The sequence below is a fragment of the Diospyros lotus genome, chromosome 8 (assembly GCF_014633365.1).
Source record: "Diospyros lotus cultivar Yz01 chromosome 8, ASM1463336v1, whole genome shotgun sequence".
NCBI lineage: Eukaryota > Viridiplantae > Streptophyta > Magnoliopsida > Ericales > Ebenaceae > Diospyros > Diospyros lotus.
In genome coordinates, this window is record NC_068345.1 from 26,250,370 (window position 1) to 26,265,150 (window position 14,781).

Sequence of the window (14,781 nt, forward strand, 5' to 3'; positions counted from 1 at the left end):
AGAACTTTCTTTTGTGGACATTCTCTTTGTTTGTTTCTGACAGTGGATAATCTAAAAAGGACTATTCTGGCTTGTTCTATATGTTCAGGAGTAGTATAGAGTCAGGAAGCTCCTTCATTGTAAGGTGCAGCAGAGAAGTTTGGATTTTGATGGTTTTTTTTTTTTTTTGGTTCTTTTTCTTTTTTCATTTGAGCATTGAAGCCATGCCTACTTCAGTTGGGATTTGATGGCGTGTTAAGAGTAGCTTCTGGGGCCGAGAGATGAATGAATGTTTGATGTTACTCTTTGTTTTTGTGCATTTTGGAATGTCTGGAAAGAGATGAATATACTCTGTAGAGGCTTGTAACTGTTAAATATTTTGATTCATAGCTTAAAGTGAATTTTGCTGATATCTTTTTTCTTTTTTTTTTTTCCCTTTGACATTGAAGTCTGTTCTTCCTGATCTTGTTATGTTGATTGTCTGGGGACCTGCAATTGCATGTAGACATATTGGCTGCAATTTTTTATACACTTTTTTGTATAGGGTTATGTCATTTTCTACTGCAACTTGTATAAGAAATCTTTGCTCTATAAGAACGTATGGTTGAAAATTTAAATTTCATGACTACAAGAACTGTGGAGATTTGTGTTATTTACTTTAACAAAATCTGAATCACAACACTGACAAAATTATTTGGCTAATCTCAAAATCTAGTTCTTGTTTTAAACTGTTAATTTGGAAAGATGCACCTATTTGAGTGGGATGAAATCTGTGAAGGAAAACCTTGCACATGAGCAAACAAGTAAATTAGCTGGTTGACTGTCTTCATATTTCAGATAGCTTTAGTATGTGTATTATAAATTGCAAATGGTCAACACATTCCGTGATGCATTCCTGACTTATTTATTTGTCTGAAGAGCACAAGATTTTTAAATTGCAATGTGCAAGTATCAAGCACTCTGTTTTTTTTTTTTTTTTCTCCTTTTGGGATACCATTTTGCATGCCAAAGAAAACAAGCACAATGCCAACATATTACTTCCAAAAAAAAGATTAAAAACAAAAAAGAAAAAAAGAAAAGAAAAGGAAGTGAAGTAAAAAACAAGAAAAAGAATGGTACATTTCTTATCATTTTAGATCAACAGAAATTGGCATCATGAACATTATGCAAGATTTTACATGTCATAACTACTGGAAGCTAAGCATTTTTGCATTTATTTTTAGCATGCAAAAACTCTATGTTAAAGCTATGTGGTGGCCTATTCATCATGAACAAATTTGGTTCCTAAAGTATGGAACCTAGAAACGAGAGACTGATTTGGTGGAAATCCAAAACATACTTGATTTCTCATGAAATAAGAATTATATACAGCTTTCTATGTTATCAATTCCTAATTTCTAGCAGATGATAAGCAACATAATTGAGAATATTTATAGGATAATTTACAAATCTATTCCTATAATTTCTCCTACTTGATTAGGAGTCTTATCTTGTTTTTTATCCTTTTATTTCTCCTCCTTTATCTTGATGCGCCAGCCCACAACTGAAGCCCACATCAATTGCAGTCTCCTTCTTTGCTTTGGACTCTTTTTACCTTGAGGTTCCCTCGGATCCTAGGACTCTCCAACACCCCCCCTCAAGCTAAGGAATAGATATCTCTCATTCCTAGCTTGTCGATAAGGATCTCAAAACCGGGTCTTGACATGGCTTTAGTCAACACATCTGCTATCTGCTCTGTTGTAGGAATATAAAGCAGATTTATGCCTCCTTCATTAATTTCTCTTTGGATGAAGTTGCGATCAATCCTGACATGTTTCATTCTATCATGCTGTACGGGGTTATTAACAATGCATATGGCTGACTTGCTGTCACTATATAGTTTCGTTGGATGAGTCAGAGGTATTTGTAGGTCCTCCATAAGCCTCATCAGCCAAATAAGCTTACATATGCCTTGAGCTATCGCCCTAAATTCTGCTTCTGCACTGCTTCTTGCCACTACTGATTGTTTCTTGCTTCTCCATGTAACTAGGTTTCCCCATAATTTAGTGCAAAATCCTGATGTTGATCGACTATCTATTATTGATCCAGCCCAATCTGCATCAGAAAACCCTTCAGCTCTTTCATCGCTCTTTTGAAACAACAATCCCTTACCAGGAGTTCCTTTTAAGTATCTCAATATGTGATACACAGCTATCATATGTTGTTGAGTTGGAGCATGCATGTACTGGCTAACAATACTCACTGCATATGCTATATCTGGGCGAGTTAGGGAGAGATAAATTAACCTCCCTACGAGTCTTTGATATCTATCTTTATCAACCACCACGTCATCATCCTTTTTCACATATTTCCAATTTCTTTCTAGTGGAGTATACCTAGGTTTGCATCCCAACATTCCAGTTTCTTTTAGGAGATCAAGAGTATATTTTCGTTGGGAGATAACTATACCTAGTTTGCTCCTTGCTACTTCCATTCCAAGAAAGTACTTCATTTCACCCAAATCTTTGACTTCAAATTCTTCTTTCAATTTCTGTTTCAGGGTTGCTATCTCATGAGTATCATCTCCTGTAATGATTATATTATCTACATACACAATTAAGATACACTTTTTTCCATTAGCAGCATGTTTAACAAAGAGAGTATGGTCGGCATCACCTTGTTTGTATCCAAATTTAATGAGAGTAGAGCTGAATTTTTTGAACCATGCCCTTGGAGACTGTTTCAATCCATAGAGAGATTTTTGTAATTTGCACACCTTTCCACTTTCTTCAGTATCAAAACCAGGTGGAATCCGCATATATACTTCTTCTTCTAACTCCCCATTCAAGAATGCATTTTTTATGTCAAATTGGAGCAATTCCCAATCCATATTTACAGCAATAGATAACAGTACTCTTATAGAATTTAGTTTTGCGACTGGTGCGAATGTCTCCTCATAATCTATCCCATAGGTTTGAGAGAAACCTTGGGCAACCAGCCTAGCCTTGTATCTGTCCACACTCCCATTTGATTTGTATTTGATGGTGAATACCCATTTGCAGCCTATGATCTTCTTGTTTTCCAGAAAGTCAACAACTTTCCACGTGTGGTTGCCTTTTAGTGCCATCATCTCTTCCATCACTGCCTCTTTCCACTTGGGATCATTTAGTGCCTCTTGAATATTCTGAGGTATAGCCACTGTATCTAAATTAGCGGTGAAAGCCTTGAATTCGGGAGATAACCTGGAATATGTCAAGTAATTTGAAATAGGATGCTTTACACATGATCTTACCCCTTTTCTAACAGCAATAGGGAGATGCAAGTCACTGTCAACAGCTGTAACTTCTTCCTCATTTATTGGACTTTCCCTCAGTTCTAGCAGTTGGTAGTTTTGAGGAGCTGGTTGTTTACGTCTTCTTGAGTAGACTTGTATTGGCTTTTCTAGATTCAAGTTGTCCCCTAAATCAGTTTCCATAGATTCAGCTGGGATTTGGGGTTCTTGAGAAGATAATAGGCTCGGGTGATCAGGTTTAGAGCATGCTGGCTGGGAAGAATCAGCTGCAGCAGTTTGATTAAAAACATTATTTGGGTTAAGCTGAGGTATAGGTAATGAAATAGGCATAGGTACTGCTGGATCCCAATGATTATCTTTCAATTGTAGAGAGGTATTTGAGTAATATGACTCACTCTCCATAAATGTTACATCACAAGAGATGAAGACTTTTTGTGATGTAGGGCAGAAACATTTATAACCCTTTTGGGTAGGAGAATACCCAATGTATATACACTTTAATGCTCTTGGTTCAAGTTTATGCTGATTTGGACTGGTTTGATGGACATACACCACACATCCAAGAACTTTGGGAGGAAGAGTATTTAGAATACGAGCATGGGGAAAGATGGAAGTGAGATTTTGTAGTGGGACTTGGTACTTCAAGACTTTGGTTGGCAGTCTATTAATTAGATAGGCAGCTGTTAGAACTGCCTTCCCCCAATATCTATTAGGCATGAAACTTGTGAACATAAGAGATCTAGCCACCTCAAGCAAGTGTCGATTTTTCCTTTCAGCTATTCCATTTTGTTGAGGGGTATAGGGACAAGTGCTTTGATGGAAGATCCCATTGGTAGTAAGATATTGGGTAAATGAGTGAGAGAAGTATTCCCGACCATTGTCAGTCCTAAGGATACAAATAGAGGACTGAAAGACATTTAAAATGAGTTTATGGAAAGTTTGAAAGATTGCACATGCCTCAGATTTTTCTTTCATCAAGTATACCCAACACACTCTTGTATGGTCATCAATAAAAGTTATAAACCATCTTGCCCCATTTAGATTTGGTACTCTAGCCGGTCCCCATATTTCACTATGGATCAAATAAAACGATTTAGACGGAGTATAGGGGACTGATTGATAAGTACTATGAGTTTGTTTAGCAAGGATGCAATGATCACACTTAAGTACCATTTTTTCTTTATTGATAAATAGGTTAGGGTACAAGTGTTTCAAATAGGAAAAACTAGGATGACCAAGGCGTTTATGCCATAACAAAATTTCAGAATCTGAACTAACCATAAGAGAAAACCTATGAGAAACTTGACTAAGAGAGTCCTTATTATCAGAAACCCAGTAAAGTCCATCATTCTCCTCAGCACTGCCAATCACCTTCCCCGAGGATCGGTCCTGAAAAATGCAATATGAAGGAAAGAATGTTACAATACAATCCAAGTCTCTCGTTAGTTTGCTCACTGATAACAGATTACAACTTAGGTTTGGCACATGCAATACTGATTCAAGTAATAAATCAGCAACACAAACACTTCCCTTTCCTTTCACCAATGATTGAGTCCCATCAGCCATCAAAACAGTTAGATCCTTATCTCCTATCTGAAAATTATCAAGAGTAGTAGTAGATCCGGTCATGTGGTCGGATGCCCCGGTATCTACTACCCAATGACTCTTATTCATTCTCCTAGCAACCAGAGAAATAAACTGACCTTTTTGTGCCATAGATGCTGAATAATTTGGTGTTGCCTCATCTGATTCCTTTGCAATATATGAGCTTTGTAACAGTTTCTGTAAGAAGTCAATTTGATCAGTAGTTAATCCCATACCTGTTCCTTTTTCACTAGTGGGTACACTTGTTGCAGCATAAGCCGATCTGTCCTTCTTCGGTTTCGGTTTCCAGTTTGGGGGTTTCCCATGCAGCTTCCAGCATGTACTCTTGGTGTGATAAGGCCGATTGCAATGTTCACACCATTGCTTATCCTTTGGAATGTCTTCCTTTCTTGCAGCAGTAAGGGCCGATCCTGAATTAGGTTCGGTTGTTGGTAGCATAACCCTTTTTCTGCTTTCCTCCCGTCTAACCTCGGCAAACACCTCCCGAAGAGATGGTAAAGGCTTTGTACCCAATAATCTTCCTCTTACCTCATCTAAATCTAGATTGAGCCCTTGGAGAAAATCAAAGATTCTCTCTTTTTCCAGCATTTTGCTATACTTTTGGCTATCATCTGCACACTTCCAGCTAGGATCATAAAATAGATCCATCTCCTGTCATAGTTCCACTAGGTTATTGTAGTATTTAGTCACTCCAAGATTGCCCTGCTTGGTATTCCGAATTGCAGCCCTAATCTCAAAGCATTGGGCTGTATTCTCGAGATCAGAATAGATTTCCTAAACAGCCTCCCACACTTCTTTGGCTGTTTTGTAAAATAGATAGGGTTGGCCTATCTTGGGCTCCATTGAATTGATAATCCAAGCCATCAAAATTGAATTTTCTATCTCCCATCTTTGATATTCTACTGAATTTTCTGGTGGAGTTTGGATTGTACCTGTGAGGTAGCCATATTTCCCTTTGCCTTTAATCACCAAGGTTACGAATTGAAACCATTCTCTAAAGTTTCTTCCGTTCAACCTATGTTGGGTGATATGCAAAGTATGACTATCCAAGGAAAGAGTGCTGTTAGGCGCTCCAACAGTTGAAGTCACTGGTTGTTGAAGATCCGAACTCAAGGAAGACTCCGCTGCAGTTGGGACTGCATTCTCACGGTCTTGAGGCTCCATCTGATTCGGATCTTTGGACTAAGAAGAGCCGAGCTCTGATACCATGAACAAATTTGGTTCCTAAAGTATGGAACCTAGAAACGAGAGACTAATTTGGTGGAAATCCAAAACATACTTGATTTCTCATGAAATAAGAATTATATACAGCTTTCTATGTTATCAATTCCTAATTTCTAACAGATGATAAGCAACATAATTGAGAATATTTACAAGATAATTTACAAATCTATTCCTATAATTTCTCCTACTTGATTAGGAGTCTTATCTTGTTTTTTATCCTTTTATTTCTCCTCCTTTATCTTGATGCGCCAGCCCACAACTGAAGCCCACATCAATTGCAGTCTCCTTCTTTGCTTTGGACTCTTTTTACCTTGAGGTTCCCTCGGATCCTAGGACTCTCCAACACATCACATAGCAAAAAAAAAAGGTAGGCATACAGTAACTAATCTTCACATTGGTTTTTCAGTTGTGTGGTATTGAGATCAAGGTTGTTAAAATCGTAAAATCGTAAGAAGGTCTTTGACATGTAAAATCGTAAAATCGAGTGCGATTCAACTTCAAAATCGTAAAATCATAAGGGTTTTTGGTGCAAAAAATCGTAAAATCGTACCCATAAAATCGAGAGTTTAACAACCATGATTGAGATCACTTTTTTTTTTTTTGTGTGTGTGTTTTCTATAATCTGATACACATCTTTCTGCATTCTGTTAATTTAAGAGACATGTAATTTCTAATTGTATCTTATATAATGTAGAATCAAGGTGAACCTAGCAAACTGAGTCTTGAGACAGAAATCATAGAAATACCAGCAACTATGAAAGATCTTCATTTCTGCTAAACCCAAAATCTCTCGCAATTGTACCTTTATATATGCATATTATCTTCCACTATCTAGGTCTGGAGATGCAACAGCAAGAATTTGGACCATTGGAGATGGACCTTGCAGTTCCACCATGCAAACTGAGTGTAGTGCTGTTGTCTTAAAACATTGCAAAGGTAGAACCAGTGAAAAGAGCAAGGATGTCACAACACTTGATTGGAATGTGAGTCTTCTCCTATAATGGTAGTCTTAGTAGACACTCTCATGAAAATATGCTATTGCCACTGTCCTTATTTAACATACAACCTAAATCTCATCCTCTGCCAGAATATAACCATCTTATATAGAATATGATAAATCCCCCGTTGTACCCCCCCCCCCCCGATGTTTCCTTAATGGTTTCTTGAAATTGTAGGGAGAGGGGACGCTACTTGCAACAGGTTCATATGATGGGCAAGCACGAATATGGAATAGAGACGGTAGTTTTTCTTTTTAAATAGTTTTGAATGGTGCTTGCGACTTAAACTGTATCTATTTCAACAGTTGGTTCTGTGACATTGTTGCTTGTTTCTTTTTCTTTGTTTTTTTATAAAAAAGAAATGTTCTTAAGATTATTACACTATATATGTAATTAGACCAAAAGCAATTGAAGAAAAAGGAAATCAGTTGACACTCATCACTGTTGAAGCAAAATATGTGAACTAGGAATTCTTTGAATCACTAAATTGAAGTTATAGAAATACTCAGATTTCTGAGAAAAAAAAAAAATATAAAATACTCAATGTCTTGAATTTATTAGTGGCTACACCAAAATATTCATTTTACCATTGAAACTGACACATGGAGTATGGTGTTCAAGCTTTGTTTCCCATTTGGCTTTATTAAGGATTATAATTCCGGTTTGATGGTCTTGTTTGTCTTCTTTGTCAACTGAATTAATTTGTTAGCATTCTCATCCCTGGTATCCCTCAATGTCGATGGTGTCAATTTTTATTGTTGGGCATTTATTTGCCTTCATGTTTGTGCATTGATGTTCTCTCTATATGCCTTAAATATTGTGCCACTTCTATCGTCTCATGATTATTCATTCTTTCCCTATTATCGATGTCCACTTTAATATTCTGAGAAATGGTATATAGAACTAAGAGAAAAAGAAGAGAGAAAGAGAGATTGGAGGGAAAAGAATCATTCAATTCTATTAAGCTAGGGCTACAAACATTTATACCAGAACACTGTAACTGTTATGTACAAGCTACCTAAGCTAGTTACAAGGTACAACTAATACATACAGTGTACCTAATACAATCAAATTAATATAAATTCTGAACACTTTCTCTCAAGCAGGTGCATACATATCATATGTGCCTAACTTGGAACAAATGTACTCAATCCTCGGACCTCAAAGAGCTTTCCTAAACAGGTCAGCTAGCTGGTCTGTAGTCCCACAAACAAATGTTGTAGAAATCTCACCAGAAATATTTCCATATTCTTGGTCCTTTCATGAAAAACAAGATTAGAGGCAATATGAAGAGCAGCCTGATGGTCACAAACACGCTGCATCGAACCTAAATCACCAAACTACAGCTCCTTAAGAAGTTGTTTCAGGCAAAGCAGTGCACATGTAGCTAATTCCATGGCTCTATACTCAACTTCAGCGCTAGGCCTAGCAACAACATGCTACTTTTTACTCTTGCAAGAAACTAGATTGCCTCCAACCAAAACACAATAGTTGAAAGTGGATAGTCTATCAAATGGATAGCTTGCCCAATCAACATCTGCATAACTAGTCACCTATGCATGACTTTTATCCTCAAATAATAAACCTTTACAAGGCGAACTCTTAATATATTGCAAAATATGCACCGAAGTCTGCCAATGATCATCACAAAGAGAATCCAAAAATTGGCTAACCATGCTAAAAGCAAATGCAATATTTGGTTGAGTCCCTGTAAGATAATTCAACTTCCCAACTAGTCTCTTATAACGTCCTCGATTATGAATAGGCTCCTCTTGCTTGGGAACAACCTTAGAATAAGGATCCATAGGCGTATCAGTGGCCCTTGAATCTAACATGCATGTCTCCTCCAAAGTACAAGAACATACTTTCTTTGGGAGATACAAATGCCATGTTTAGATCTAGCAAACTCAACAATCTATGTCTATGATCCCATCATAAGGGGATAGTCCACTAATCAAAATAAACGAACAAACCTCCCTCATAGTTTTAGATTATTGTAGTACAGTAATTTGACGTGACACACAGAGACTCTAGTTATCAAACAGTAGAATACATCTCATGTGACAGATAATCACATTCTTTTGGATACATCATTCCACAGATTATTGGGAGTCGTCAATAACTGAACCAAGGTTGCTTATTGATAAGCCCCAAATCACAATCATAGTGGAATTAGATTTCTAGGCTCCAAATCACAATCATAATGGAATTCAATCTCCCAAACCTATCCTAATCCCCTAATTAGAATAACCATTTGATAAGGATTTTGAGAGGTTCCTTCTCCATCAGATTAATCTTATCAAATGAGATAAAATCTATCCCAAACAAATTCCTTATCAGAGGATCCTTCTCCATCAGATTAATCCTTATCAAATGAGATAAAATCTATCCCAAACAAATTAGAATTTGAGTTATCTAACAAGTGTATTTGAGAACGCATCAATTGCTATAGTCACCATGGGTAGGGTTAATCTACTTTACTCTATTGTGTGCCATTGGATCAAAAACAAGGGAAAAACTCATTATGATACCGCTAACAAAGTTGCCAATAGAAAGAACTAGATTTTTTTCTAATAGATGGTAAGGTAAATATGAGATAGAGTTTTGGGATCTACAAGAAAGAACCCAAAAGTTGTAAAAATATTAAATTATCTCTAAATGAAAAGTACATCAAAATAACAAGGTTGGACCTTATGACAATTGCAAATATAAAATAATAATAATAATAATAGATATTAAAAAAAAAAAAGTTGAGCTCATATTAAATCTAAATTCTAAAAATCAAGTGAATATTGTTATAAGTCTCTAGTCAAAATTGAAATTTTTAGAGTACCAACAACAACAATCAAAAGCCTTAATCCCACTAACTGGGGTTAACTACAAAAATTCTAGAACTTTAGTCATCTCTATCTATAGCCATATCCTCTAGAAGGCCATTATATCCTTTGTCATTGTGTCTAAAGGCTTTTTACCAAGTTTTCTTTGATCTTCCTCCCCTATTTTTTACTTCAAATTTCCTCGAGTTGACCTGCTCTCATCGTAGGTGCTTTTATCAGTCTTTTTATCATGCCTAAACAATCTGAATTGTGACTCTCACATCTTATCATCAATCTGACCCACTCCAATTTTATTTACATATGATCTTGTTTCTTACTTTTGAGGACAAGATATCTTTTTTCTTTTCCTTTTTTCTTAAAAAAAAGAGCTATAAAAATGACAAAAAATTCCATTCTGAGTTTCTAATTTGTAAAATTTGGTTGAAGTCATGCATGCTTCACTCTTTTAGCTGTGAGTATAAGTCATTGCTCGTCTTGGAATAACTTATAAAATTTCAACTCACTTCGAGCTCGTCTTCTTAATGATCATTTTATCCAAGCAAATGTTTGACTCTGGTTGGCCTTGTTTTGACCTCTCTTCCGTAACTTAAAACTTGTTAATTTGAAGAATCTTTCATTCAAAACTTTTTATGATAAGTGCTCTCTAAAATATGTATCAGGATGTTTTAATCACTCTTATTATCTATCATGTTGAATGTGAGTTATGAGTACGTATATGTATAAAATATTTGATATTTATTTGGCATGTAACTGTTATGTTTTGTCCTATTTCTTTTTAAAATTATAGTATAGGCAAGTCCATTTCAAGCCATCAGTGTCTTGTTAAGAATACATAGTTCTTAGATCAACATTGTGTTAAATCCATATCCCATTTTTGTATTCATGCTTCTTAGGATGTGGTACCCAAACTGTTATAAACTATTATTTGTTGTTGGGATCATTGACCTGCTTATGTAAAAGAGAAAAGGGTAATTTTATCTTTTATATTATTGTTTGTAATATTCTTGAAATCAGTGATTTTAAATGCATATGAGAATCATACATGTCATTACCAAATTGGGAAACTGTTCAAGCCGCTAGGTTTGCAGTCAACTGGTCAACCAGCTACCTACATAATTGATTAATGATAAAAGTAGAATTTTTAAAAAATGAATTAAAAGTAATGGGCAGTTACTCAATGATGTAATAACTCTGTTAAAAAGGTAAAAATATATGTAACGTATATAACCTTCAATTTTCAGTTTCTGTGGCTGAATTTTGTAGGTTGAGAAAGAAATACTTTCTTTTATTGTCTAAAACATTTATGTGTATCATCCAGTAAAAACTTGGTCCTATTTAAATAATTGTGTATACAGATTGCACCTGACCCCAAGTATGGCACCTTTACTAGGGCAGCCATGGGTTGGCAGGGTCCACCTTAGTATATCTCAAATGGATTATGCATGGTTTGATGAAGCCAATTTTTAGAATTGTTTAAATTAATTTTGGAATGAGTTTTATTTACTTTATACCAAGAGCGGACACCAGGTACTATTGTTGCTAGTGCACATCCTTGGGTTCACTTGCAGCTTTTAACTGGTCTTCATCATTATCTCTTCAGCAATCCCTGCTCCTCATTATTGAAAAGTGAGAATGCAACATGAAATGCATGTACCAACAGGTTCATAGATCAAAAACTAAATTTCATGGCAAGTTGAAATGACTGGCAACTTTTTGAGTAGCATCTGTACAGTTGAAGTTCAAGTGCTTAGTTGCCAGATTTAGTAATCACTATAGTAAAAACCATACCATGTGTATATCTGTATCAACTGACAGTTTCTTCTATGACGTTGGTCTAACGAGAGTCAGAATTCAGAATTTTGCCTTCTCATTTGTCACACAGCCCAATTGTTTGACGTGTGTGCATGCTTTATCATAATAGGGAGTGGTTCTTATTCTTATGACTTTTATGTTTAACAATGAGTAATCTAATCCACAAGAAGAGTTAGAGCACAACTGAGCTCTTAACTCGTATGAACAAACTTTTGATCTTTCACTGTAGCCCCCCCCCCCCCCCCCCCCCCTCCCCCCCAACACACACACAAAAAAAAAAAACTAGTACAGAAAAACCTAAATTGTGAGATTCGAGAAATGCCTTTTTTGAATTTTGGTTTTTAGGATTTGAGCTTCGTGATTTAACTTTAGCTTGTAACTGTATTTCTCTTTTTTGTTGACAATGAGCATAAAGGGTATGGATCCAATGAAAAACTGATTGATAGTTTAGGTACTGATGTCAAACAGTCAATTTATCAGAACCCAGCTGGCAGACAGAAATCAGTTGATCCAGTGGCTTTTCATTAACAGCCTGGCTTTCTGCTTTCTGCTTTCTGGTCAAATCCAATTTGACATCTACTACTATAAAAAAGGGCAGGTCCATAGCATGGTTCCCTGTTGAACTGGTTGGTCCAGTTTGCTTCAGTTATTATAGCACTGCTGGCTTTTACTGTCTTGTGAGATGGAAATTCTAGAAGTGTAGGTTGAATGTCTATGAATACTGCAAAAATTTCTGTAAAGAGATTTATTATATGTGGTTGATGTAGGTTTGTTATTTGTTATTATGATTTCTTGCCAATTGAAAAAGTAATTCAGGCTGTGATTTGTGTTATTAGATGATTACATGGCTATGTTTCATTTACTATGGGGAATGTTGTCCAGGAGAGTTGGTGACCACCTTTAGTAAACACAAAGGTCCGATCTTTTCTTTGAAGTGGAACAAGAAGGGGGAATATCTTCTCAGTGGGAGTGTGGATAAAACTGCAATCATCTGGGACATAAAGACTGGGGAATGCAAACAACAATTTGAATTTCATTCAGGTTGCCTTAATGTCCCTTCTTCTCAGCCTTTTCCATTTGATTATATCTTAAACCTTATATTTGGTTTCACCATCATCCTCCTTGCACTGATAACTTTGACAATGTCGTAACTCAGCTCCTACCCTTGATGTTGACTGGCGAAATAATGTGTCTTTTGCAACTTGCTCCACTGACCACATGATATATGTTTGTAAAGTTGGAGACAAGCGACCATTCAAAACTTTCTCAGGTCATCAGGTTGGTTCTATCAGGTTACCAATTAGTAATTACTTTTTTGCAGCTATGTCTGATTACATTAGTAAATATAATTTTAAAAAGGTTTAATCTTTTCTTATAGTTGCTCTGTCAGTTATAGTTGTAGACTAGTAGGAAAATTTATTTGCTAGTTCTCAAGTAAAGCAATATATTGTTGGTGCATCCGCGAATTGCATTGAAATTGCACCCTGGTTACTGAATCTGGAGTTAAAAAGACAAATCTGATTTGATCTACAGACTTGTATCAAAGGCGCTTATGAGTGTTCAGGGGTGCTTATCCATCTGTCTCTGTAGATGAAATGCCTGGATCATAGAAATTTGATGCCTTGAATCAGTAGAGTATGCAATCATTTATTAAGACACCACCACCTTTAGGCAGAGTAGTCTTGCTGATATGAAAAAAATAAGAAATCCTACATGAAGGAGAAGTAAAATGGCTGAGAACCAGCATTTTGAAATTTATGTAGGAATTTCAGATTTTCAATATATTTTAAATTAGGATTTTCAATCTAATTTGGATTATTCTATATTTTTATTTGAGTAGTAAGAACACCTCTATACAACATGAAAGAAATGGCCAGACGCAACACAACATAGACACATTTAACTCATCAATGTATATATTTTTAGGTGTATGCATGAGATCAGGAAATTTTGTCTTTATCTCTACAACAAATATCTCATAATTTATCATATCAGAATAGAGAAAATTTGTCATTCTGCATAGTATAATAGAGGTACAAACAAAAAATGATAATATCTAATTTTAGAATAATCTATTCATTAACAAGTTGAAAGTCACAGATTTCAAAATTCTAATGCAGAAGTTTAAAGGAGGAAGGATTTATACAAATAATTCCACTGTTTTTTATGTTATAATTTATGTTCAAATATTCCTTTAAACTTGTTATCGAATTTGTTGAAATGTTGAACCACCATGTTCCTACCATCCGTGTCTAGAGTGCTAAGGTAGTGTACTGATCTAGAAAAGTTTAAAATAATAGGACATGTTTGGATGTTTGTCCCAATACTCAATAAGTGTCTATGGTGTTGCTGTGCAACATGGTATGGCACATTTGAAGAAGTGTCTATGCTTCTTTTTATGTGTATATTTTGAATTGCCATGGAGTGTCATCACATATTATATGATTTTGTACGGGAATATTTGCTGCCTTTGGTTCTCCCCCTCTTATGTGCTTACTTCTCTCTCCTCTTCCCCTCCCTCATCCTGCCTCATCATGCATCACTTACACATTAGGTGTGCCTTCTTTAGTGTTGATGGGGATTGTGCCGGTACTTGTTTCATGCTTACTCTGATAAGATTTTTGTCATCTCTTGTTGCAGGAGTAGTGGTTTGTTGGCTTTTGTTGTCATTTACATTAATTTGCCCATCCCTCTAGCATTTTGGTTTTGTCAGTGTATCCATTCAAGGACTAAGTTCTCTGCAGTTCTTCCTGCTGAAAATCACACATCTTTAACATCAAGCTCTTTTTGACATCGCTTGCTTGAGTTAAAAACTTAAAATATCGCCAGCAGGGGGTGGGGGTGGGTAAACCCGTAAAAGAATTGAGGCACTGACAATTCTGCAGAATTCTTTATGTCATATCTTGTGATTTAGTAGATATTGAAGAATTTATGACGCTGGCTTCTGACATTGTTAAATTTGTAACTCAGGGTGAAGTTAATGCTATCAAATGGGATCCTACAGGGTCATTGTTGGCTTCCTGTTCTGATGATACCACTGCGAAGGTGACACTCT

At 35.9% G+C, this 14,781-nt stretch overlaps 2 protein-coding genes across 3 annotated transcripts in view; one reads left to right on the top strand and one right to left on the bottom strand.

The window, feature by feature from the left end:
• Positions 1–14,781, top strand: part of LOC127807690 (WD40 repeat-containing protein HOS15-like) — a 59,350-nt gene that overhangs the window by 43,076 nt on the left and 1,493 nt on the right. Inside the window, exons 6-10 of the mRNA XM_052345727.1 lie at positions 6,915–7,062; positions 7,255–7,318; positions 12,609–12,767; positions 12,883–13,004; positions 14,697–14,771. Coding sequence (XP_052201687.1) covers positions 6,915–7,062; positions 7,255–7,318; positions 12,609–12,767; positions 12,883–13,004; positions 14,697–14,771 — 568 coding nt within the window. The remainder of the gene's footprint in view (positions 1–6,914; positions 7,063–7,254; positions 7,319–12,608; positions 12,768–12,882; positions 13,005–14,696; positions 14,772–14,781) is intronic.
• Positions 4,553–5,518, bottom strand: LOC127807691 (uncharacterized). Of its 2 annotated transcripts, XM_052345729.1 has the most exons (3): positions 4,954–5,518; positions 4,784–4,843; positions 4,553–4,637 (listed from the first exon to the last, which is right to left on the bottom strand). In XM_052345729.1, the coding sequence occupies exons 1-2, from the start codon at positions 5,501–5,503 to the stop codon at positions 4,833–4,835; spliced, it is 561 nt and encodes a 186-aa protein (XP_052201689.1). In that variant the 5' UTR covers positions 5,504–5,518; the 3' UTR covers positions 4,553–4,637; positions 4,784–4,832. The 2 variants fall into 2 exon arrangements, with proteins under 2 accessions (XP_052201689.1, XP_052201688.1); XM_052345728.1 differs by lacking the exon at positions 4,553–4,637 and having other exon boundaries at positions 4,681–4,843.

Excerpts from the sequence above, each read along its gene's own strand:
- LOC127807691 (XM_052345729.1), bottom strand. The coding sequence starts at position 5,503 with ATGGATCTATTTTATGATCCTAGCTGGAAGTGTGCAGATGATAGCCAA.